The sequence below is a fragment of the Polychytrium aggregatum genome (genome assembly GCF_025602895.1).
Source record: "Polychytrium aggregatum strain JEL109 chromosome Unknown BJ171scaffold_7, whole genome shotgun sequence".
In the NCBI taxonomy this organism is placed as follows: domain Eukaryota; kingdom Fungi; phylum Chytridiomycota; class Chytridiomycetes; order Polychytriales; genus Polychytrium; species Polychytrium aggregatum.
The window spans coordinates 180,752-205,978 of NW_026516209.1; the positions used below are offsets into that span (position 1 = coordinate 180,752).

The following is a 25,227-nucleotide window of genomic DNA, read 5'->3' on the forward strand; positions in this document are numbered from 1 at the left end:
CCGCGGTGCGACCGACCGAGGCGCGGCAGCTGAACGCTGCGCACTCGTCTGGGGAAAAAAAGGTGTCGCCATCGACGGCGCAGCTGGTTGGCTGGGGACGGGCATGGGCATGAAGCAGGCCGCCTGCAAGCCATGGCCGACGACAAGGGCGCCGTCGATGTGCAGAGCAGGCCCCAGGAATCTGCTCTTTTTTTTTCCTCACCCACACCCAGCCCTGTCGATGAGCTCTCGCCGCGATGGAATGCTGCGTTTCTCGAGCAGGTTTCTGGCACAAGGTCGCTGGACAAGGCTGCTGGCACAAGGTCTCTGGCATGTGAACCCTCCGCGGTTTTTGGGGTGGCGGAAAATCGACACCACGCAACCCTATCGCGCGTTACACAGCTCAACCCCATCGCACGCTGCAGCCCTTGCCCTCGCTCGCACGAGACCGAGACCGCACCGAGGCCGCAGCGAGACTGCACCGAGGCCGGCGCGCCCCCAGCTCCTTCCATATCCGGCGCGCCCTTGCCCTGTGTCACGCACCCAGCTGTATCGCCCATACACACAACAGTGGCGCTATCGCACACACACACACCCATCTCATCGCACACACACACACAGGCAAGGCCCAGCGCGCGGTCGCCCGCCCTCGTTTTTTGTCGTGCGGCCCGCAGATCCCCGCTCTCGCCCTTCCCGCCTCCGCATCGCTGGTCCGCCTCGCTCGCCCTCGGCTTCGTCACCCATGCCTCCCGGATCGAAAAAGTCAAAGCGGGGCAAGAACAAGTCCTTGCTCGCCTCGACCAAAAACTGGGTTCTCCTCGGCCAGCAACAGCAGCAACACCTCCAGCAGCAGCAACAGCAGCAACAGCAACAGCAACACCTCCAGCCGCCCGTGCACACTCCTTCCCCTTCTGCCTCGCCGTCCTCTGACACAATGGATCCAGATCAGATCTATCTCGCCAGCCTCTTCCTGCCCGACAACATGACCGTCGAGGAGGCGGCCCAGTACCCCGTCGGAAAGGTCCCCGGCAGAGGCAAGATGGTCGAGCGCTACCTCGCCGAGACCATGGAGCGACGCATCATGTTCATCGACGGCGCCATGGGCACCATGATCCAGCGCTTCCGCTTTACCGAAGAAGACTTCCGCATGGAGCGCTTCAAGAACCACAAGAAGGACTTTATCCGTGGCAACAACGACATCCTCTCCCTGACCCAGCCCGCCGCTATCATGGACATCCATCGCCAGTATCTGATGGCCGGCTCCGACATGGTCGAAACCAACACCTTCTCCTCCACCACAATCGCCCAGGCCGATTACTTTATGGAGGATCTCGCCTACGAGCTCAACAAGGTCTCGGCCGAGATCGCCAAAAAGGTCTGTCAGGAGGTTACTCTGCTCGACAAGAGCCGTCCCCGTCTCGTCTGCGGTGCTATCGGCCCCACCAACCGCACTTGCTCCATCTCGCCCTCCGTCGAGAACCCCTCCTACCGCAACGTCACCTTTGACGAGCTCGTCACTGCCTATGCCGAGCAAGTCCGTGGTCTGCTTGACGGTGGCTCCGACGTCCTCCTTGTCGAGACCATCTTCGACACCCTGAACGCCAAGGCTGCTCTCTATGCGATCGAATCCGTCTTTGATGACGAAGCATACGAGTACGTATCGTCCGTACCGCTGCATTCTGGAGGGGACGGGGTGCGCTGAGCCGAGCCGATGTAGCCCTCTCTAATGAGATCACATCACATCACGCCGCATCGCGCCTCATCGCATCGCACTGCGGAAGCGTCCGATCTCGATCGACTGAACTTGATTACCGCCGCGACGTGTCGCCGTGAATGTGGATCCTAACCCACCTCCTCATCTGTAAAACTCACTCCACCTTCATCACCCGCCGTCCGCTGCGCTCCTGTCGCTCCAGTCGCTGCCCCGTCATGGTCTCGGGTACCATTGTCGATCAGTCTGGCCGCACCCTCTCTGGCCAGACGGGCGAGGCCTTCATTTCCTCCGTCGAACACAGCAACCCTCTGGCCATTGGTCTCAACTGTGCCCTCGGTGCCGACCAGATGCTGCCCTTCCTCGACAACATCTCAAAGAACAACCCCGCCTACACCATCTGCTATCCCAACGCTGGCCTGCCCAACACTTTCGGTGAATACGACCAGAACGGCCCCGACATGGCCAAGCAGGTCGAGCCCTTTGCTCGTCTCGGTCTGATCAACATCCTCGGTGGCTGCTGTGGTACCACGCCTGAGCACATCAAGGCCATGAGCGAGGTCGTCAGCAAGTACCCCCCGCGCAAGCGCCCCACCTTCGATCCCGACACCCTCATCGTCTCTGGTCTCGAAACCCTCCGCATCAACAAGGAGACCGGCTTCATCAACGTTGGTGAGCGATGCAACGTCAGTGGCTCCCGTTTGTTCTGCAAAAAGATCCTCAACGGCATGTACGAGGACGCCCTCAACACGGCCCGTGTCCAAGTCGAGAACGGTGCCCAGGTCATCGACATCAACATGGACGACGGTCTGCTCGACGGCAAGGCTGCCATGACAAAGTTCCTCAACTACATCGCCTCCGAGCCCGACATTGCCAAGGTCCCGCTCATGATCGACTCGTCCAACTTTGAGGTCGTGCTTGCCGGTCTCAAGTGCGCCCAGGGCAAGTGTATCGTCAACTCGATCTCGCTCAAGGGTGGCGAGGAGGACTTTATCGAGAAGGCCAAGATCGTCAAGCGCTTCGGTGCCGCCGTCGTCGTTATGGCCTTTGACGAAACTGGCCAGGCTGCCATCGCCTCCGACAAGTTCCGCATGTGCGAGCGCTCCTACCGCATCCTGACCGAGAAGGTCGGCTTCCGCGGCTGCGAAATCATCTTTGACCCCAACATCCTGACCATCGCCACCGGCCTCGAGGAGCACAACAACTATGCCGTCGAGTTCTACGAGAGTGTCAAGCTCATCAAGGCCAACCTCCCCGGCGCAAAGATCAGCGGCGGTGTCTCGAACGTCTCGTTTGCCTTCCGTGGCAAGGACAAGATCCGTGAGGCCATGCACTCCGTCTTTTTGTACCACAACATCAAGGCCGGTATGGACATGGGTATCGTCAATGCCGGTTTCCTGACCATCTACGACGACATTCCCAAGGATCTTCTCGATATCTGCGAGGACGCCTTCTGGAACCGCGACCCGAACGTGACGGAGCGCCTGCTGGCCTATGCCGAGCAAAACCAGGCCGGCGGTCCTGGCAAGGCCGAGGAGGCCGAAGCCTGGCGCCTTGAGCCTGTCGAGTCGCGATTGGCCTACGCCATCATGAAGGGCATCACAAAGCACATTGTCGAGGACACCGAGGAGGCTCGTCAGCAGACCGACAAGTATCCTCGCCCCCTCAACGTCATTGAGCAGCCCCTCATGAACGGCATGAAGGTCGTTGGCGAGCTCTTTGGTGCTGGAAAGATGTTCCTGCCCCAGGTCATCAAGTCTGCCCGTGTCATGAAGAGTGCCGTCGCCCACCTGATTCCCTTCATGGAGAAGGAGCGTCTGGAGGCCCTGCAGAGCACGGGCCATGCTGGAAACCCCGACGATGCCTACAACGGCGTTGTGATCATGGCCACCGTCAAGGGCGACGTGCACGACATTGGCAAGAACATTGTCGGCGTCGTGCTGGGCTGCAACAACTACAAGGTTATTGATCTCGGCGTCATGGTCCCGTGCGAGAAGATCCTCGAGGCTGCCATCCAGAACCGGGCCGACATCATCGGCCTCAGCGGTCTCATCACCCCATCGCTCGACGAGATGGTCTATGTTGCCAAGGAGATGGAGCGCCAGGGCCTGAAGATCCCTGTGCTCGTCGGTGGCGCCACCACCTCCAAGATGCACACGGCTGTCAAGATCGCTCCGGCCTACAGCTTCCCCGCCATCCACGTTCTCGATGCCTCGCGCTCGGCCGTCGTTGTCTCGGCCCTTCTGGACCCCACTCAGTACGACGACTTTGTCGAGGATATTGCGGATGAGTACGAGGATCTGCGTGCAGAGCACTACGAGAGCCTGAAGGACCGCAAGTACCAGAAACTTGACCGCGCCATCGAGAACAAGTGCCAGATCGACTGGACCAGCCAGGCCGCCCCCACCAAGCCCAAGTTCCTGGGCACTCGTGCCTACAGCGACTTTGACTTTGAGCAGCTCATCTCGCACATCGACTGGAACCCGTTCTTCCAGACGTGGCAGCTCCGCGGCAAGTACCCCAACCGTGGCTTCCCCAAGATCTTCAACGACGAGACCGTGGGAGCCGAGGCCAAGAGGCTCTATGACGACGCCGTCGCGATGCTCAAGCAGATCGTCGATGGCGAGTGGCTCAAGGCCCAGGCCATCGTCGGCTTCTGGCCCGCCAACGCCGACGGCGAAGACATTCGTGTCTATGAGTCCGAGGCCCGCGAGACCGTGGCCGCGACCTTTTACGGACTCCGCCAGCAGGCCGAAAAGGACCACGACTCGAACGAGCCCTACTATTCGCTTGCCGACTTTGTCGCTCCCAAGAGCACGGGCATCGCCGACTATATCGGTGCCTTTGCCGTCTCGGTTGGCTTTGGTGTCGACGAAAAGTGCGCCGAGTTTGAGGCCAACAACGACGATTACAGCTCGATCATGCTCAAGGCCCTGGCCGATCGTCTGACCGAAGCCCTGGCCGAAATCGTCCACGAGCAGGTGCGCAAGGAAAGCTGGGGATACGCCCCTGACGAAAGCCTGTCTCCCGAGGAGCTGCTCCAGGTCAAGTACCGCGGTATCCGCCCTGCCCCAGGCTACCCGTCGCAGCCGGACCACACCGAGAAGCTGACCATGTGGAAGCTCATGGATATCGAGAGACAGACCGGCATCAGCCTGACCGAGTCTCTGGTGAGTGAATCGATCAAGACTGCTGTTGGTGGCGGAGGCAATGCCGAGGAGTGCATGGTTGGATGGGACTTGGTGGTGCCGACGATTTGTAGTCGCTCCGCCGCAAGTCGCACCCTCAAATGCCCTCTCCTCTCTCTCTCTCTCTCTCTCTCTCCCCGCGTGTACTCGACTGACGTTGTGGTTCCGCTTGATTCCATAGGCCATGACCCCCGCCGCCGCCGTCTCGGGCATCTTCTTCGCCAACCCCGACGCCAAGTACTTTGCCGTCGGCAAGATCGAGCGCGACCAAGTCGAGTCGTATGCTGCCCGCAAGAACATGGACATCAAGGTCGTGGAGAGATGGCTGGCCACCAACCTGGCCTATGACGCCGAGTAATCGATTTGGGACGCTCCTGCTTCTTCAAATCGACATTTCTCCACGTCATGCTCAAACTTCTCCAAAGGCAGTCCTCGCTTGATCGTGCCTTGCTTTTCTCCTTTGTTTCCTCCCTCTCTCCCTCTCCCTCTCTCTCCCTCTCTTTCTTTCCCTCCTTGCTTTGATCAACCACTCACCCCATTCGTTCCATTGTTGCATCACATCGAGCTGGCAAAATGAAACGATTGCGGACATGACGGGATCAGTGGTCCCCTTTACTGTGATTCTTGAATACATGTGCCCATCGTCACTCCTCGCAGCGGCGTAAGGTTCAGTCCCCCGCGTAAAAGTCTCATTCATGGGTTTGGATGTCATTATGAGATTCAGGAGCATGGATCAGGGTCGGGTGTGGTTGAGGTAGGTGGAAACGGCTGCTTGGATGTCTGGCGTGCCAAGGTATGTTGCCTGGGAGGTGAAGGTGTGAGTTATGGGATGGAGTCGACTTGTGCCGGCAGATGGGAGAGACTTACCAGGATGACGACAGGACGGATTGGGAGATTGAGACTCATCACAAAGTAAACATGGGATGAGGGAGAGGAGCGCCAGCGACGGCCAAAGAGGGTGTAAGGAATTTTGATATAGTGAGGGCCGTGGCGGATCCATCGAGGCATTTTGTTGACTTGAATCCATCGAGACGAGAAAAACGACTTTGATGCAGCGATGAAGTTGTCTGGATCGTCGGAGCGAACAATCTCGTTGTCGCGACAGAACCAGGTGATTTGGTTGCCTGATCGATCCTGTGACCGAATCCATTGACCATCGGCCGAGAATTCCACAAAGGACACACAGTTTGTGTGTCCCTTGAGGGTGTGCTTCATTTCACCTGTGGTGACATCCCAAACTTTGATTGTGGTGTCATTTGAGCCGGAGACAATCCACTTGCCATTGGGCGAGATTGCCACGGAGGACACAAAACGGTTGTGTCCCTCGAGTGTGTGCTTCAATTCGCCTGTGGCAACATCCCACACCTTGACGGAGTTACTACTAGAACCAGCGACAATCCACTCACCATCGAGTGAAATCGCCACAGAGGACACACATGTTCTGGGACCTTGGGAGACCCGTTTCTCCTGGCCAGTGGTAGTATCCCACACTTTGATGGTTCTGTCCCAGGAACCGGAGACAATCCATTTGCCATCGAGTGAGATCGTCACGGAGTTCACCCAGCCTGTGTGTCCCTCGAGGACATGCCTCAATTTGCCTGTCGTAGTATCCCACACCTTGATAGTCTTGTCATTGGATCCTGAGGCAGCCCACCTACTATATGGTGAGATCGCCACGGAGGTCACCCAGTCGTTCCTTCCCTTGAAGATGTCCTTCACCGTCCCTGTGGCGGTATCCCATACCTTGACAGTGCAATCCAAAGACCCGGAGACAATCCACTTGCCATCGGGTGAGATCGCTACGGAGGACACCTAATTCGTGTGTCCAGTGAGTGTCATCTCACACGGATCCCAGGTGGGCGTTGGTCCGCAAGTGACCAGGAACGGGATCTTGTCCTCGAGTCGGTCGGCATATGTCTTGTAGATCGCCGTCTTCTTCGGTGTGAATGCATACCCTGAGTTGTACACCTGTGGTGCACTCTTGATGATCGGATCGGCAAACTCGCGGATGAATCGGTATGTGTCCTTGACCAGTTCCTTTGTGGTGTTGCCGACGATGGTGCTGGGTGCCTTGGCGATCACTTCTCGCAACACAGCCAGCTGCTCAATGATCGACTTGACCACATGTGTGAGCGACACACTCGAGCCAGAAGAACACATGCGTCTTGACGAACCGAGTGAGCACCGCTGCCACATCGACCATCTCGACCGACTGCCACACCGGACTCGACTCGGCCACTCCGTCCACACACCACACAAAGTGTGTGATCCAGTGGGCGACGCTGTATCGCAGCGACGGTGTGATCTTGGCTGCGACCCTGTCCTCGAGATCGTCGATCTTGTCGTGAAAGTCGAAGATCTCGCAGATGTTGATCACTGGCTCCTGGGCCAGGATGCGGGCCAAGCAACGAGATGCCAGGACCAGATTGAAGCAACCGGCCACATGGAAGGCCTCGCCCACCGATTCCTCACCCAGGAGGAATGCGATGATCGTTTCGTGACTGGCGTGGGGGGCCCGCTGCTTCTCGCCACCATCGATCGGTGCCAGGACCGGCACCAACAGCTCGACCACATCCATGATCGTGTCAAGAGCAATTCGAAAGCGCTCGGCGATCATCGCTGGGTTGATTTCTGCTCTTGCGAGCGTGACTGCGGCCACGACGATCTTTGTCTCGGCCGGATGAGCCGGGTCTGCAAAGATGGCTCTGAAGGCAGCCGTGAGAACGGATGCTCTGGCCTCGTCACCGAGCGACGCCTCCATCGGAACCATGAACGAGAGACGCTCGCCACTTCCTCGGGTGCGCTCGGCAACTTTCGTTTCCTTCCTGATTCGGTCATCGAGAAAATCGAGCTCGCTGCGACGGTCCAAAATGCCGATAGTGGGTCTTGGGACAGCGGCATCGGTGCGTGGCTGGGAGGACATGCGAATGTGCTGGGTTGAGGAGCACCGAGGAATAGAGGTGCCGTTGTTGTTGCTGCTGTCGTTGATGCTCGAGTTGTGTTGGAACACCGAATCACCAAGGGAGGCGATGGGACGTGCAGGCTCTTGGTCTCCATCTTGAGGAGGATATTGCTCGCTCAACTGGCGGATGATGGCGAGGATCTCGGGAAACTTGGGTCTCTGGCCGGGCTCCTGGTGCCAGCAGCGTTCGATCAGGGCCCAGATGTCGTCGGGGATGCCTTCCACCGGCTTGGGTCGGTTTCCTTTGACGACTTGGGCCTCGATGATCCTTTCCCTCATTGGCTGGCCATCGACAGTGACCCATACCGGTCGGCAATTGTTCATCACTTCATAAATGATGATGCTAAACGCATAGACATCCGTGGATTTTGAAGATCCGGCGGGTTGCTCATCGTCCAGCATCTCGGGTGCCATATAGCTGAGTGTGCCGCCGACTGGCTGGCTGCGACGAGTGCGGTTCATCGTGGCCGAGTTGTGCTTGGTTCTGGACATGCCAAAGTCGGCCACAACTGCATTGAAGGCACTATCGAGCAGCACATTGAGAGACTTGAGATCGCCATGGACAATGTTGTTGGCATGCAGGTATGCCATGCCAGAGGCGACTTGGTACAGGAGCCGGATCTTCTCGGCGATGGAGCGTGGAGCTGGGGCGGTTGAGAAGTGGCTGTGGAGGGTGCCGTTGGGCACGAACGGCGAGACCATGAAAGGCTTGACTGCAGTGTCGCAAGCACCAAGGAGTTGGAGAATGTGTGGGTGACTGAGTCCGTGCCAGATGTCAATCTCACGGTTGAACTCGACAAGCTCGTTCGGGTTGTTGTTGCGATAGAGCTGCTTGACGGCGACAGTTGCGCCATAATATGATGCCGTATAGACCTCGCCATACCCGCCGGCTGCAAGTGGACCAGCGGACCAGTTGGTGATAGCATCCTCGGGAATGTACCACGGTTTCGCAGCCATGGTCCAAACGAGTGCAGAGGCAAGTGGTCAGTGACAAGCAAGGGCGACGCCGATGGAGGAATCAAGGCCGATGGAGGAATCGAGACGAGTGATGGCGAGCATCCCATTGCATATATACTCCTGGAATGGACCACAGAATCGTCATTGTCGCTCGCTCCCCATCACAACAGAGAATGCAATCGCGATTCGGGGGCCCTGGTTGATGGAAAGCGAGACGACGACACAATGACAGCAACTCAAATCCTGCTGGCAGTGCGATTGGCTGGTGATCGAGGCTGATCAGTCGTGTGGCGCATCGGTCGACCAGGGGCAGCAGAGAGATGCACTGGACGGCACGGGCAGATGGACTGGGGTGATGTGAGTGGAGGTGTGAGTGTCAAATGAAGCAGGTTGTGTGGTCGACTCACTGGGATGTTCATGGACGCGCTGCCATGTTTCATTCCTGGATTTCATATATCCCCATTTGGGTCGTCTGTCCGGCTCGCTCAAAAAAAGTTCAGGGGAAATAGCTGGTGCACAGACACGGGCGAGAGCGAGATGCCGGCGAGATGCCGGCGAGAGATCGAGGAGAGAATCCCAGCGAATCGCATCTGCCCTCGCGCGTCTCTCGCTGCTCTCGGCCTGCTCTCGGCTCTCGTCCCGGCTCTCGGTGTCCCAGCACGAAATCGGCTGCGTCGACTTCGTGCTGTATCAAACACCACCGGTAATATCCATCCTCCTCCAACATCTGCCGATAGTCGTCGCTGCGAGTCTGAGCTGCTGCTCCTTCGCATCGAGCCAATCGCACCAACAAGCCCTGCGCCGACTGTGGACTTGTACGATAACCTCCGTGTCCAAATCTGCCTGCCTGCCATCTGCCCGCCATGCCCCCAAAGAACGCCGCCAAGAAGGTCGTTGATGACAAGACCTTTGGCATGAAAAACAAGAACAAGTCGGCCAAGGCACAAAAGTTTATCCAGCAGCTGCATCAGCAGGCATCTCAGGCTGGAAACAAGAAGGAAAAGGTGCGGTCTCTTACAGCCGAGGTCCTCGGCATGGCTAGACAGGTGTCTCTGGATTCTCATCGCCCATCGAATCCGAGTCTCCAGCTGGGTTCCTCAGCTCGCCAACTCGATTTTTGACCCATTCTCTCGATCCTGATTGTATTCATAATCCGGCAAATCTTGATCTTCCCATGTGATGACGCACTGGGTCACCGTGGAACGACTACCCTTCATCTCAATCTGGTGCTCGCCTATTCCCGGTTGGCTCTGCTGCGTGGATGTGAACGTTTGTTATGGATGATCGCAGACCCTTGCTGACCAGCGGAAGGCCGAGCAGGATGCCCGGAAGAAGGCCGAGGCAGACCGAAAGAACGAGCTCTCCGAGCTGTTCAAGCCCGTTGCCCAGCAACAGAAAGTGCCCTTCGGTAACGATCATTCTTCCAAAGCCGCCCAACACCAACACCATGCCATGATGCACAGCTCGTCGCCAGCACCAACGACACTTCATTCGCGATCGAACCAAATCTTTGCATCCCCTCCGCCATGCTGCCCGCTGCACTGTCACGAAATCCGCTTGTTTCAATGCTGACACTTGTTCCCGCACTTGCTGCGATCAGGCGTCGATCCCAAAACAGTCATCTGTGCCTTTTTCAAGCAGGGAACCTGCCAGAAGGGTGCCAAATGCAAATTCTCCCACGATCTCACCAAGGAGCGCAAAGATGCCAAGATCGATATCTACACCGATAACCGCAACGAGAAAGACGATAAAGAGAGTATGTTCTCGGATAGTGCGGCAGTATCATTCGGGCTGATGGCGATCATGCCTTTGGGAAGCATCGCTTGGGGCATTGTTGCTGCGACTTGGATGATCCTTCCGCTCGAGACCCTGACCGAGACGCCTATGTTACCACCCACAATCACAATCGTTCATGCGCGCACGCACTCATCGATCTGCACACCAATCGGTCTGTAGATGACAGCATGGACACATGGGATCAGAGCAAGCTGGAGGACGTGGTCAACAAGAAGCACTCCCTGAGCGATAACCAAAACAAGCCCACCGACATTGTCTGCAAGCATTTCATCGAGGCGATCGAATCCCAAAAGTACGGCTGGTTCTGGGAGTGTCCGGCGGGCGGCGACAAGTGCAAATACCGCCACGCCCTGCCCCCCGGCTTTGTCCTCAAGAAGAAGGAGACCGACGAGGAGCGACGTGCCCGAGAAGAGCGGGAAAAGGCCAACGAGCTCACCATCGAGGAGTTCTTGGAAACGGAGGTTCGTGCACGGCACACGCTCGAGCGCCTCGCTCTGACCGCCGAAGAGACCTTTGCACAGCGATTCTGTCTCAGTACTTGCTTGACACCTTGTCGCGGTGGAAGCCGTGCCAAGCTTGCAACCCACTGACCGATATCCATTGCCACGCCTCTTGCCCCCGGGGCAATCGTTACAACCACAGCGCCACAAACTTGGCCCCAACCTGACACCTGTGACCTACGAGTCCTTCCAGAAGTGGAAGGAGGAGCGAAAGGCCCGCCTCAAGGCCGAGGAAGACGATGCTCTGCGGAAGCGTATGGATGCCTTCAAGCAGCTCAAGTCTGGCGGCAAGCCCTCCATGCAGTTCTCCGGAAGAGAGCTGTTCGAGTTCAACCCCGAGATGGCCAACACTGGCGATGACGAGGACGCCATGGACGAATATGTGCGCGACGAGAGCGACCACGAGAACGACGAAGACTACCAAGCCGGCCCTAGCGGCGTCCTGGATGATGACGAGCTGAGCGGAGTTAACAGGAAGGGAAAGGGTCGGGCTGACGTGGACGACTTGCGAGTGCAGGACATTCAGATTGAGGAGGAGCTGTTTGACGATGAGGAGCTGGCAGGGCTAGATGACGACGACGAGGACGATGAATAAAGCGGCTCCTACTCAAAAGCAAGGCCCGGTCGTGGACGTGCGAGATTGTGTGCTGTGGATTGTTTGTATTGAACGGAGAGATTTGGGCCAGCGCCCGAGTGCTTTGGGCTCTCAAATCATCGCTGCAAGCATCAATGTTGGTCGGTCCTTTGGATTGCTGCGTCATGCTGTGCGGTACTTCAGGCAGCGGGAGTGAACACGCACAGGGCATCGTACATCGAGGCACCGAGATGCTCGGCGATGAAAGGGTTCTTGAACACTGCAGACCAACGACGAGGCAACCACGGCACCAGGACGACCTCAGTCAGCGCCGCGGCTTTGTCACAATGTACGATCGATCGCCCCGGTACACCCCGCGACTTGCGACCCAAGCAGCTCTCACCTCCAATCTTCAAGCTGTCGACCTTGAACTTTGCGTGGTAGTTGGTGTGGATTGCCCTGCATCGAGGATGGTGTGAGTGCGCATCCACTGAGTCCTCGTCAGATCACTCATGCTCGGTCCACGCCGCCAGCACGAAGCGAAGCCCCAGTCAAGTGCCGCTGAGACATCCTTACCTTCCCATTCCCTGGACATTTCGAACGAGCACACAGTGATCATCAGTCGCACCAGAATCAGTCGCAGTCAGAATTAGTCGCAGCCAGAATCAGTCACTCCTATCTCTCCCCACCATTCCTGCGGCATAGCAATTGTCTCCACAAAGGGATCAAGGCACTTTACCTCGAGCACAACCAGGTCGCAACCAGCAGCTTCAACCGCGAGCTTTTCGTTGATATGGCCCAGATCTGTGGCAAGATTGGCTCGATCTTCAGCGACGTGTCGTCCATCGTGCTCAACGAACGGTGGCATAAACACACGCGGAGAGAGACAATCGGTTTGCAAATACATTGCTGACCACCAGCATAGCCACAGTTCAAACGACATGGCCACACCACAGAGCGACTCACGTACCAAGACAGGGCGAGCCGTTGCCGTTGCCAACGACGAGCAGAGCTTCGTTGTTCCAAGCCTCGCTGATGATGCGGTCAAAGGATGCCACAGCCTCGATGATATCGCGCAGCTCGTTGGACTGGATTCGAGACCACCGAGTGCGTGCCATGATCCGACCGCACCCAAGCCCGTTGCGCGAAATCAGGTCAGGCGTCAGAGCAAATCTCTAGCGGTCGACATTCCAAGACAATCGCGGGCGAGGGTGCTTTGACTGTACAGCAGCGCAAGCCGAACACGCCAAGCATGAGCTTCAATACATACGGTGATATCGTTAACCGCCGGGAGGGTGTTTGCTGCCAAAATGACAGAGGTGCCCTTCGAGAGCAGGAAGCGCGCAAACGGAATCATGCCAAGAATGATGTCGGCGCCGCTGTTGTCCACAAATACGATGGCTTTCTTGTAAGGCTGCTGCAGGAGCTGGTCCTTGAGAGCATTGAACTGGAAGAACTTGTCGTTGTACTTGACCTTGGACTGTCGAATGTGCGCGTGCATGAGCCCCCAAGTTCGTACCCGGACACTCACTGGGCAAGTGCACGCAAGCGGATGCGCACCCTCAACGCTTACCTTGGCGGTCTGGAAATCAAGCTCTCCCTGTTGGTAGATCCGAGCCAAGTGAGCTGGTTTGCGCATTGTGCCAGACCACGCTTTCCAGCAGAGCCATTGCCAGTCCAATTCCATCAAAGCGACAGTGGCTCAGCGACAACGACAAGAATTCTGTCAGACTCACCCGCTTGAGCATCCCATGGACCGATTTAGCCCTGTCGATGCGCGCCAGTTCCACGTCAGCGAGCTTTACTCCAATTCGTAATCGACGCTTGCCATCTCGGCACAGGCTCACATGCACAGATCGATGATGCTTACCCCCAGTCATACATGTTGCCTGAAAACCAGAGCAGATCCAGAACCGTGGTGAGTGCAGGGTTTATGCACCCCCATCGTCAATCGCTGCTCGGCTCCAGATCATACATCCTTGCACAGATACTGCCATATCGGGGGTCCATCTCACTATTGCTCCACTGCTACGGTGTGCGCTTGCTGCTGCAACTGCTCCACTGCCACTGGTCTTGCTTTGTTCTGCTCTGCCTTGCGTATCGCACACGATCCTATGCCCGCAACAGAGCCCTTACCGGCAATAACGTTGTGCACCAGCGACAGCAACAAAGTCTCGTCTCCAAGACTGTCGAGCTCCTTCAGCAGGTCGGGCAGAGCGCGGAGCGCTGTAGCGTTTTCAACTCGCTTGACGCCGGCAAAGACGTCGTAGAAGCCCATCTCCCGGAGGCACTGCTCACGAAGCTGCAGGAGACTGAATCATCTGTATGTCAGATCGATACGCCTGGACGTAACTGCCCGATCAGGGGCACGATCGGAGCCCTCCACTGATCAGCAGAGCTGCATTTGCGCATACCTGCGGATCGTAAGGACGCCATACGAGTTGGGCTCTTTGGTCAGCCGCTCCAGATGCTCGCGGTACATCTTCTCGAACTTGCTGGCCCTCTCTTTGGCATCCTCCTTGCCAACATTGTCCCATTCGATGACGAGCTCAACCAAATCGGCCAGGTTGCGATCCAGGAGGGTGATCCAATACTGCTGTGACTCCAGATCGTTGAGCGTCACCGTGTCTGGCTGGTACGTGTTGATGTCCTCGAGGGCAGGAAAGGCAGTGAGCCCTGTGGGGTAGCTATCCAGCGTTCCGACGGCGGCAAGTGCCGCTTGGGTGGGCTGCTCAACATGGCTAAAGTTCTCGGTGAAGGATCCCAGGCGAGCCTGGCGTCCGGGCATGTGGCGCAAGAACGCACCCACTGCCCCGAGGTAGCCCTCGTGGCGCAAAAAGAGGGCCTTGATCTTGCCCTTGGACCAGAAGTTGATGGCATAGCTATTGGCACGGTTGGGCGGCATCGTGTCAGCAAAAGAGTGGAGCCACAAGACGAGCCTCAGAATCCTACGAGAGCAGCCGGCCTCGTCATGGCAACCCAGAGTCTGTTGTAAGCCAAGGGTCGCTCTCCGAGCCAGTCTCCAATCTTACCTCAGTGTGTTCATGGTGATGGGATGTCCTGGACAACGATAGGTCCAAATTGCTGTCAGCACCAGCGAAATCGTGTCTTGAATGACATTGGTTGCGTGTCCTCCAAAGAGACTTACCGCGAATGAAGAAGCCGCTGAAGTAGATTCTGTTGGGGAATATGTGTGAGCCGTGGCGAACAGGACGAGTGCCACACCAGTTTCCGCAGTGCACCCAAGCGCAAACGGTCCACAGACTCGACAGGACTACCTCTGGATCCCATGGGCCTGAGCGTTGAGGTATGCGATCTGGCCAATGTTGTTGCTGTGGACAGAGCCAGGAAACAGACCGTCCGTCAGTTCGTGCGGAATTAATCCAGCGATAGAGCCATGCAAGCACGGTTGTCAAGCACGAAGACAACAAACCTGACAAGATACTGGGGAGGCATTCGGTAGCCAATGTGGACATCAAGACACGGCGTATTTGGAAAGATTATACCGTCAGATCGTGCAGCACGATCACTCCATAACCAACCAGCGTTGGCTTTGCTATGGGACATACGGATATGCCAAGACCATCCAGTATGTATAGCACGCCCACAGAGACGAGCACTGCATACGTACCAGCAACGAACGCGAAATATCCTCGTGGCGGAACTTGGACTTTCGCTCCTCAGGGGGCGCTTTGAAGACCTTGCCAAAGGAAGATGCGATGGTAGTCGACTTGAGCCCGATGTTGTTGTAGGCACTGCAGTAAACCAGAGGAATTAGCTCACGGCACCCTCTCAGCCGCGGATTTCACCGTGTTGAGCCGGCGGCCAGTCTCCACATGTCTGCGAGGTGACGCTAACCCGCCGTAGATGTCGCCAACCTGGAGGAGAGGATCGGATAGCCATACTGTCAGATCACAACGGCGCAACAACAGAATCGACAGCACAAGCAGTTCCACGACAGGCTCAGATGAAGCATGCAGTCTAACGCAATCCAGTGGCATGCCAGGCCCAGACAATCAGCAAAGCCAAGCAACATACTAGCATATCAACATTGCGATTGTCGCCGCTCTTGGACAGCTCTGGCGAATGGATCACAAGAAGAGAGTCAATACGGCCATTCAGGTTGCTTTGGTCCTCATGTGCTTGAATCCACGAGAGAACTCCGGGGGACATGCGGCCACAGGCACGTACCGAGCATTTCGTCATAGGTCTGAGCATTGGTCATGAGAGAAAGCAGACCCCATAGGGTTCCTCCGCCGATGCAAGTACCTGCAGACAGCCCAGCAGAGGTGGTGCCCACAGCCAAGCTGGGAAGTCAGCACACAAATGGCGAAGCCGACTGCCACCGCGAGATGAAACACAAATGCAGAGCCATCACTTGGTCCGGTTCCTCACCGCTGACGCGCTCAAAAGTCTCGTCGCTGGTAACCTTGATGATGCTGACTCCTGAGCCGATGTTGACAAGCTAGGACATGACCGAGTCGGTTTGCGTCTGGTCAACATATCGCTCGACAACCCCGTCGACGCCAGAATCGCAGCCCGTCGATGCACACGCATACTGCCACGACCATCGCCATCACTCAGACAATATACAAACCAGGTACGGAAAGAGACTGCCCATGTTCGTCTCGAAGACCATGGGCTGTGGACGGCGCTCGTCATACGTGAATACTTCGTATGGAACCTGGCGGACGAGGAAGTTCAATCCTGCAGCCAGCCGGATTGTTAAGGACTGCGCTGTTAGTTTGTCGCCGAGTTGAGAAGCCGAATCGGCAAGCTACATGGGCTTGGTACTCGGCCTCATGATGTGAATCGCTCTGGTGTTTGCTCGTTACAGTGTCCGGCATGGCCCCACCTGTGATCAAGCTATCCATCCACGACGTCCAGTAACGATATCAGAGAAGCGAAGAGTCATATTCCAGTGAGCAGTTGTGGGACTGTGCCGTAACGGAGGCGTATCCGGCCAGTAGTATTGTGGGCCGCATCCAAACGAGCCATGAGTAGAGCTTGCTGCCTGGCATGCAAACGCCCCTCCTCCTCCACCATCGCCGTGGTCCTCACCATTCCATCTCGTCTTCGCGCTGGATAGTAACGCCGAGTCGCTTCTGGAATAGATCTGTTGGGGCAGTGCGGTTGGACGGTCAGATTCTGGCGGAGCAGCGCCCCCATCCAGGCAGCGGTGTCGGTGTCGCAGCAGAAACATCATCGAGTCCAGGGCATTGCGATACGAACCATAGTACTTGTGTGCACCACCGCCAGTGGCTTACGAATGGTGAAGATGTGTGGGAGGACGGAGCCCGGGGGACGGGTGGTGAGTGCAGATATCAGCATATTGCCGCGCGCAATCATATGGCGAGAAGAAGAAGAATGCCCAGCAACTGCCCAGCAACTGCCCTCCTGGTAACGAGCTGCGATGGGATCCAGATCGCCATTGCCCATCAGCTCACGAGACGCCTGTGTCTCAGCCGCCTCTCCATTTTCCACACCTTTGATAACTCGCTGCGAGACAGGGACTTGGCCGGCGTAGGTGTTGTAGAGAACATCGTGGATAAAGTCCACACACTGGTCGATGTGCTGAGTCTCAAACTTTACAAAGTTGAGGCGGCCTCCGGGCGAGTCTGACTTTTTCGAAAACCAGACGACCTTGGCCAAGCTTCCTCCCTGGTTTTGTGGTGCGGCATCGAAGACGGAGCGGTATTGTAAGCGACAGCGATTGAGCGGCGGGGGCAGGCTTTTCGGATGCGGAATCGATTCGAGTCGTGGGATGACGATGTTGATGCAGAATCGAAGCTGTGCGGACGGGGAGGGCTGCTGCGGCCGTGCGATCCTTGGGTAAAATCACCCACTCAACCCCATGTCCCGAACTTACGATGTCGACTGCGATTTGCGAGACATCCTCGGACTGGTGGGGGAAAACAATGTCCCTGGATTGTTCGAAAGGCGAACCAGCGAGCGACCGAGACGATCAGACAGAGCTCCAGGCTTTCGATCGTCCGTCCACCGAGCTAGCTCCTCGGCGCGACGGAACCAGGGCGGCATTCGGCATCGACGGAATTGGCCGTCGCTGCCTTTATCCGACTCGGCATGATGCCTGCAGAAGGGCCAAAGCTCATTGCCCATCGAGGAACAGCTGTCCTCCTCACCTGGTCTCGGAGACCTCGGTCTCCTCATCGCAGATAATGACTCCCTGGACGTTCAGATTGTGTCCTCTCATTGCGGGGCTTGTGCAGTGCCTCGTTTGTCTGAAGGAGGGGGTGGATGCAGATGCGGATGCCTGCTTGTCGTCCGGGTCTGGGCTGCGGGGCGGGAGAGAAGCGGGGACCAGGATCTGCAGGGCAAGCGAAAACGGAAGCCCATGCGCGGCCGGGACGGTGCAACACGCGCAGCGACGGGTGATTGGGCCTTGGCGATGGCGTGGCCCCAGCGCAGCGACGAGCCGACATGGGTTTGAAATCATGGCATGGCGACAGATGCGTGGCCGTGGACAGCGGCGTGGCATCGGCGGGCACCCTCTGGATCGCATTCATGATGGCGAACGATGTGTATTGTCGTCTATCAGATTTGGAGGATGGCCAGCCAGCCGATTCGGGCTGGCGGCGCATTCGGTCCAGAACTTTGCGAATGCAAATGGAAGAGGGAGATGTGCTTGTGTTGTCTGAGCATAGGCGGAACCAGCAGAGCGTCGGTCTGCATCACAAATGAGGCGGGGGCTGCTCTCCAAGCCAGAGCGTCGGTTCCAAGGGGTCGACCATGTGGATGGATCCGTCCATCAGGTAGTGTTTGTTGTTCTCCTCGACTTGGTCCAGCAGGTACTGATAGTTGACCATCATGCCGTACGACTGCCGGATGCCTTTATCTGTTGCAACACACCATGCCAATGTCAGTGGCGATGGAGGATGGGCTGCTACTGTAAAATCCGCAGCAAAGGACGACAACACGAATGTATCGCCCGGAATGTCACCGAGCCCGAACGAGATGCGCTGCTTCGCGCCTGCGGCGACCAAAGTTACCTGAGCGATCAGCCTGCCAGTTGATCCGAGCGACGCTGGCTCCATTGCGGATGTGGAAGTTTGCTGAGACAGACAGCGCAGCGAAGAAAATCGGCGAGCGTTATCAACACCACTGCAAAAGTTGGAGTATGCCCGGAATCGGAATCCGCTTGGCCCCATCGTCTCTTGTCTCGCTCGAATCGGCAACGGCTCACTCACCAACGGGATCGAAACAAAACATGCGCTTCTTCTCCGTCAGGATATATTTGGCGCAGAGACGCAGCAGGATCGGCTCCAAAAGGTTTCGGCTCGCAGGCACGTGCATCCATGCATCGTCACTTGTCAGCTCCTGTCACAGATCGGCAGCAACAGCAGAGTCGTCAGCTACAGAGTCTGAGCAGCGCCGGCGAGAGCGACAATCGGCATTACCCTGAGGACTTGTGCCGCATTGGCATCGCTCTTGTCCCTGATTGTGCACAACGAGTGCACCTCCTGTGCCAAGAACAGGGGCTTGCTCCGAGCACGATCTTCGACCAGGTTCATCTGGGTTTCGAGCCAAGGGCGGAAGCCGGGGACCGGCGAGAGGGTGCAGAAGGTGGTAATCTGCGGATAGTCCCGCTGCAGCTCCTTGACGACCCGCTTGATCAGAAAGTTGCCGAGTTCGACTCCGGTCAGGCCTAGGATTCAGATTCGCGCAAAGATATCGAGAGGGGTTGGTTCGTGAGAAAGCCTGTGGTAACAGAGCTCGTGCCAGTATTGTCGATAGTCGCGGACGGCCGCTGCGCTGTATCCTGCTGTCGCGACACTCGGGGTCGTGGACGATACTGGTAGCAGGAATGGTATTGCGACCAAAGACCGGTGTGGGAGAAGATACCTTTCTGAGACGACGTGATCGAGTAAAAGATGGCCGTGTTGGCTTGCTTCTCGTCGTTGATCGTGGGCGTCGACTCGATGATGTCATGGATGTTGTTGGACACTTTGTCGACCAGGGCAATCTGCGACGAAAGGGCCCATCAGCGGGTGGTGATCTCATCGCATCAAACACCAGCGCGGAGACAGGCGCATACCTCGATAAAAGTCAACGGGGTCAGCGGGAGGCCGCTGTGGAAGAAGCCATAGCACAGACGGCCAGGGCCAAGTCGCTGTTTGAGAGCCTTCCAGTCGGGGATCGGATGGACCGCCTCGTACTCAACCACCTGAAGAGGGGAGGAAAGTTAGAGCTGGATCCTCCAACAGGACACAAACAAGTCACAGCCCTGGTACTCCAGCATCGTTCTACATGCCGCAGAACGGCTCTGGCAAGTCACGGCCATGCCCCGGCCAATGCAGATTCCACGAGGCCTCTGACCATGACTGTTGTGCCCACGAGTACCAGAGAAACCCACACCCACCAGCGCACCCTGTCGTTGACGGCGACAGTCCCACCTTTTCGAGAACGCTAGCCTCGGAGTTCCATGTGATGCGCTTGAGGTCCATGGTCTCCGTATCAAACCAGGCTTGGAATTTTTCACGCAGATACTCGCTCATGGCCCTGAGCTCGTGGTTGAGGCTGTGGGTCGAGTCCTCGCTGATCAGATTCACCAAATCCTTGCGGAGATTCACCAGGAATCGCATGCCGCCCGGGAGCCTATGAACCTTGGTAAAGAAGCTGTCGTAGAGCGGGGCTAGCGACGAGCGCAGAGCCGACTCGACCCGACGGTGTAGAACGCTGGAGGACTTGCTCTACCAACACGACGAACAAAAGAAGGCTCAGAGCAGAGTTTGGATGCAGCAGTGCGATCGGGTGGGTCGAGAGCAGGCAGGATGTGGGAGCGAAAGTGGCTTCCTTGAGCTCACGTCGCATTCGGCGAGAGAGCAAGATGCAGATTCAAGCTGGGGAATGCTGGGCACCGATATGACGAGAGTGCATGCGCAGGACCTACCCCTTGTTCTGCCTCGAGGTACTTGCGTGCAGCTGAGATTGTCTCGGCCCGATCGACGCCTGGACAGAAGCAAGCGATCGTGTGCATTAGCCCCACAGATTTGTGTAGAGGAATAGAGCGTCTGGCTTCGATTCGACAGGGCTGCGAACCTACCGAAATCTTTGGCCAGGACTTTGAGGAACTCACTTTTGCCGTGCTGCTCAGTCGGACAAGGTAGTGAGCCGAGAGAGTCGTTGTCGGGACAGATCGTCAGGCTGCGGTCGAGCAATCATCCAGCACTGCCATCGTCAAAGGAGCATGCGAGTAGCACGATCAACATGGGAGGGGGAGGTACGTACAGGGTTGCAGCTTTCGTAAAACTCGCAGCACTGGCGAGTAACCAGAGCCGGCATGATGTCGCCGCTCTCACGACGGGTGCGGATGGAGCCGCTTAGCAGACGACGGACGAACTGAGCGTTCTTTTCAGAGTATTCGTGGGTGCCATCCGACATGGTGTAGGTATCTAGAATCCGGTTGTTGGTTGGAGCGTTGGGAGCCGGGGATGGTGGACGACGATCGCAGACGACACAGGCGATGCAAACGGCGATGCAAACGGTGATGGAGGGGAGAGCACGAGCAAGTCAGTGTGTGAGGAGCAAGCAAGCACGAGCTATTTAAATCTGCTCGGAAAGTCCCCAAGATGGGCTCAGGGATCCTGCTGGTGTCAAGGATCGGAAGAACGGCAGAAAGGCAGCAGCAACAGCACCAACGGCGAGAAACCGGGCCATGACACGGCTCATGGACCCAGAGGCACAATCCGGCATCGCCCGATCCCCAAACCCCCAACATTTTGGGAGCGCCTCCGTGGAGCGGCTCGCAGAGACCGCCCCGCCGGTGCGTTCTTGGGGAAGAAGCACCAGCCCGAGGCTGCCCGGCGGCCATGTCCCAGCAGCGAGCCGCCAGAAACAGAGGGGCAGGAACAGCCGATGCCAGCGACGAATCGTCAAATGGCCAGACCCGCACGGAGAAAGGACCCAACGCAAACATAACCGTAGCCGGAGGAGCCACCCAGCCAAGCCGAAGCAACCCCGCCCTCCCCCCAAGCAGCGCGACCAAGACGGCTTACTGGGGTCTTTTGAGTAGCGAATAACGTCGTCCCAGTAGTTTGCCACGATAGTGCTCGGCAAGGGAGTCGAGGGAGGTCGCTGAGAGTGTGCTGAGCGCCGAGCCAGCCACAGGAGAGGGTGCGGTGCTTGTCCAAGACGGCTCGAGAGTAATGTGCCGGCGGGGCGGCTGCGAAAGCAACGCATGGTCCGACTGCGACGAGGTCGGGGATTTGGATGGCCGAGGACTCGGGCGATCGATCTGCTGCCGACCAAAGAGCACGGAGATGACCAGGGCAGACCGGGGTGGGCACTCGGAGAACCGCCGTGAGGGCCAAACCGCAAGCCGCGATCGAAACCCGGCGCCGTCGGGACTCATGCTGCGTCACGCGGGCAATCAGGATGGACTTGGTTGTCAAGCAGTGGCTGGCAATGTCGACCCACAACAGCGCTTCTCTCTCGCCAGCGCTGCCGACGATCGTTCGCCAATGCCATCCCCGTTTGGGCACGATCCGCTGGTGGTTGTCGTCTGCATCCCATAATATTGATTTTACGTTTCTTGCGTACAGCCCCCGCACAGACCCCATCCATTCTATTCGCTCTCGTCCAAGCACCGCTCAGGCCGGCGGGCCCACGGTGACGACAGTGCTGGCCTCGTACGAATCTCGATCGAACCCGATGCGCTGCAGGATCGTCGGGAGCTCCTCCTGGTAGTCCAGATGGCGATGCACAATGTCGCTGACCTCGTAGTTCTCGATGCGACCCAGCTTGATGCGGGTGCCTTCGGCAATCGCCGGACCGGCTCCGCGGGCGCTCACCGGTCGCAGGCCAAAGAGTGCGGCGCTGGGACTCAGGTTTCGGGACAGGAACTGCAGGAACCAGTCCTTGTGGCTGAACACGTTGACGAAGCGGTCGCTCACCAGAGTCGTGATGTCGATCATGTCCTTGCCAGCCACTTCGACAGGGCACCCGAGCATGTAGACGCTGTCGATGATGCCCCACGGGTTCGGTCCGTCCGCGCGAGCATGGCCAACCATCTCGAGAAGGCAGTGGTAGATCACTCGGGCGCCGAGGCCCCAGCCGACCAGCGTCACCGGCCGGGTTCCACGAACAGGGCCCATCAGCAGGTTCTTGGCCAGCACGATACCCGCCGCCTCGGTGCGAGCCAGAGCAGCCTTCCAGGGCTTGTCGACGAGGTAGCTCATATCGAGCAGCGACCGCGGCCACATGGTTTTGGTTGTCAGCGATGTCATCTTGGACTGCTTGGTCAGCTCGTCTTCGGGGACATATGTGCCACCCGTGGCCATAAAGTCCCTGATGGCGTTGGATATTTGGATCAGCTGGTTGCGGTCGAACATGATCATATCGACCTCGGAAAAGGGGCAGATGCCCAGCAGCGACGACCAGGCCTCCTTGAGCTTCTCGCCGGCATGCAGCCAGCCACTGACGGCCAGGATGCAGTGGATGCTTCTCCGCTGGGGCGTCAGGGGCACGACCTCAAAGTTGGCCTCAGTGAAGCAGTAGGCTAGAGAGGGACCAGAGAGGGACCAGAGATGGACCAGAGAGGGGCAGCGGGGTGTCAGTGGTGCGCGAGGGCAATCGAGGTGGGAAGTGGCCCAGAAATCAATGGAGCGGGCTGAGGCAAGCGACTTACAGACTGGGCGCACGACCGACATCCACGGGAATGCCTTGCGTGTCTCCTCGGCCACCAGACGCTCGACATCCTGCTGGAACAGGCTTCGAATCTTCCATTTTTTCTCTTGGCTATCGACTGAAAGACGGTCGATGTCCGTACTCACATCTTGCTCGTCCTGGGGATCCGCGGCGGCGTTCTTGCCGTCGTCGACACTCTCGATGCCGCTGTCTGCGTCGCCGTCGCCATCGCCGTTGTGCTCCTCGCTTGCTTCAATGGTAGCAGCCCCAGTAGTCTCGGTTGCCTCAGTCGCGACCTCGTCGGACACGCCTTTCAGCTCGCTGGCTGCCTCAGCCTCGATGCCTTTCTTCGCCTCCAGGGCCTCTGCCTCAGTGTAGAGTCTCTCGGTGATGTTGAAGATGCGGGCGGTGATGTTCTTTGCCAGACTGCGAAGGCGCGCATCATAGCGCAGCTCGCCAACCTGGTTGGCCTCGACCTTGATGACGGAGAAGATCAGGTTGAAGACAATGCTGTATGCGATCGATAGCCGGTCGCCAATGTACTCGAGCGACTTGACGGTGGAGATGCTGTCGGTTTCCTGGCCGGTCTCGCCTTCAAGGTGCTTTTTCAGAGCCTTCTGGAGGGTCGAGGTGAGATCCGAGACTGTGATGCCGTGCTCGGCCAGATCAACGATCATGCGTCTCTCTGCGGCGGAGAGTTGTCCGGGCGATGGTCGCAGGGAAACAAGTGCAAGACAGATGGCGGACAGAGAAGTATGAGATAGATTGCTCGATGCGATAGAAACTGGCTGCAGGAATCGGGACAGCCCACGAGATTGGAGTGGGCGGCTGAATCGAAACAAGCTGCACGCCCATAACAACCAACCCCTACATCGACTCGCATCGGGCTAGTGCCCAAGCCGAGATCGCCACTCACCGGGCTCGCTAAAGACGTTTTCAGTGAACAGATCCGAGAGCAGCCGCTTGACCCATTGGTTGTAAGCATTGATGATTTCTGTCAATACAAACGCAGTCAATGTCTCTGGACATGCAAAGTGCCGCATCGGCAGTGACAGAGCCAGCTGCCCAATCCACCAAACACCAGTGCGATCGGTTTGATGCAACAAACAAGCGTATCTTGGCTGATGCGCCACCACCAGCAGCCACACCAGCAACCACACCAGCAACCACACCAGCAACCACACCGCACCACAGAAGCCGCGGCAGGACGCTACCTGTCTTGGTTTGCTCCGGCTTGCTCTTGGAGCCGAACCATGAGCCCGTGGTCTTGACGGGGGTTGCGCACGAAGCGATCAATGCCTCGAGGTCGCTGCTCTCACGACTGGCGACCAGATTTACCAGTCCGATGTAGGCAAAGAGCTCTTGGTGGGCCAACGGCCGGAACACCTTGGCCGGGGGCTGGGGCTCCTCTTCCTTTGGCTCCTCGGCGTCGGCACTGCTCTCGGTGTCGTTGAACTTGGACTCGGCCGTGTTGGCGACCGAGGCCGTCTCCGAAGCCACCTGCGAGGCGACCTCAGAGGCAACCTGCGAGGCGACTTCGGAGCCAGGGCCTGCGATGGCAGCAGCGGCCGAGGGCTTCGAGCCCTCCGAGGTTGCAGGATGTCTTGACCGAGCTGACGGGAGACGGCGGGGGCCGAGTCTGTGCGCTGTTTTGGGCCTGCTCGATCACAGACTTGAGGGCGCTCTTCTTGATCCTTCTACGGACGACGACGGTCTTGGTTTCGACGACGACATCGGCATCGCCATCTTCGTCTTGATCGGCAGAGCCGGGCAGCGGTTGGGCTGGAACAGGGTCTTGGGCAGTCATGGGGTGCACGAGCGGGGACGGCTGGAGGCAGCAGGCGACAGAGGAGGACAGGGGCGATCGACGGCCTTGGGACCAGACGGGGACAGGACACCTGAAACGTGGGTGA

At 57.8% G+C, this 25,227-nt stretch overlaps 6 protein-coding genes across 6 annotated transcripts; 2 read left to right on the plus strand and 4 right to left on the minus strand.

The window, feature by feature from the left end:
- The first annotated feature begins 868 nt into the window (after positions 1–868).
- BJ171DRAFT_492801 (methionine synthase) lies at positions 869–5,565 on the plus strand. The gene is made up of 3 exons (XM_053109842.1): positions 869–1,632; positions 1,896–4,860; positions 5,060–5,565. The coding sequence occupies exons 1-3, from the start codon at positions 914–916 to the stop codon at positions 5,234–5,236; spliced, it is 3,861 nt and encodes a 1,286-aa protein (XP_052969541.1). The 5' UTR covers positions 869–913; the 3' UTR covers positions 5,237–5,565.
- Positions 5,566–7,975: 2,410 nt separating this feature from the next.
- On the minus strand, positions 7,976–8,797 carry BJ171DRAFT_420744 (kinase-like domain-containing protein; the record flags this gene model as incomplete). Its single annotated transcript, XM_053107445.1, has 1 exon — positions 7,976–8,797. A coding segment is annotated over one exon (822 nt), but the record flags the coding sequence as incomplete, so codon positions are not given.
- Positions 8,798–9,452: 655 nt separating this feature from the next.
- BJ171DRAFT_492808 (translation machinery-associated protein 46) lies at positions 9,453–11,711 on the plus strand. Its single transcript, XM_053109843.1, has 5 exons — positions 9,453–9,801; positions 10,088–10,205; positions 10,398–10,553; positions 10,754–11,055; positions 11,237–11,711. Exons 1-5 carry the CDS (start codon positions 9,661–9,663, stop codon positions 11,687–11,689), a joined length of 1,170 nt encoding a protein of 389 aa, XP_052969543.1. The 5' UTR covers positions 9,453–9,660; the 3' UTR covers positions 11,690–11,711.
- A 25-nt stretch (positions 11,712–11,736) lies between these two features.
- On the minus strand, positions 11,737–17,969 carry BJ171DRAFT_492811 (fumble-domain-containing protein). The gene is made up of 27 exons (XM_053109844.1): positions 17,812–17,969; positions 17,538–17,592; positions 17,155–17,329; positions 16,901–16,930; positions 16,730–16,784; positions 16,524–16,534; positions 16,266–16,375; positions 16,064–16,133; positions 15,860–15,937; positions 15,707–15,747; positions 15,527–15,546; positions 15,300–15,423; positions 15,102–15,112; positions 14,947–15,000; positions 14,817–14,845; positions 14,701–14,728; positions 14,083–14,550; positions 13,805–13,980; positions 13,539–13,557; positions 13,405–13,435; positions 13,242–13,268; positions 12,939–13,148; positions 12,639–12,756; positions 12,408–12,472; positions 12,245–12,255; positions 12,072–12,127; positions 11,737–11,948 (listed from the first exon to the last, which is right to left on the minus strand). The coding sequence occupies exons 1-27, from the start codon at positions 17,880–17,882 to the stop codon at positions 11,869–11,871; spliced, it is 2,223 nt and encodes a 740-aa protein (XP_052969544.1). The 5' UTR covers positions 17,883–17,969; the 3' UTR covers positions 11,737–11,868.
- Positions 17,970–18,194: 225 nt separating this feature from the next.
- BJ171DRAFT_492816 (malonyl-CoA decarboxylase-domain-containing protein) lies at positions 18,195–22,182 on the minus strand. The gene is made up of 11 exons (XM_053109845.1): positions 21,685–22,182; positions 20,918–21,081; positions 20,733–20,775; positions 20,580–20,638; positions 20,083–20,379; positions 19,725–19,853; positions 19,532–19,652; positions 19,087–19,334; positions 18,877–19,006; positions 18,679–18,741; positions 18,195–18,524 (listed from the first exon to the last, which is right to left on the minus strand). Exons 1-11 carry the CDS (start codon positions 21,866–21,868, stop codon positions 18,361–18,363), a joined length of 1,602 nt encoding a protein of 533 aa, XP_052969545.1. The 5' UTR covers positions 21,869–22,182; the 3' UTR covers positions 18,195–18,360.
- BJ171DRAFT_456078 (uncharacterized protein) lies at positions 22,183–24,499 on the minus strand. Its single transcript, XM_053108307.1, has 3 exons — positions 24,231–24,499; positions 23,316–23,999; positions 22,183–23,186 (listed from the first exon to the last, which is right to left on the minus strand). Exons 1-3 carry the CDS (start codon positions 24,355–24,357, stop codon positions 22,279–22,281), a joined length of 1,719 nt encoding a protein of 572 aa, XP_052969546.1. The 5' UTR covers positions 24,358–24,499; the 3' UTR covers positions 22,183–22,278.
- Positions 24,500–25,227: the final 728 nt, after the last annotated feature.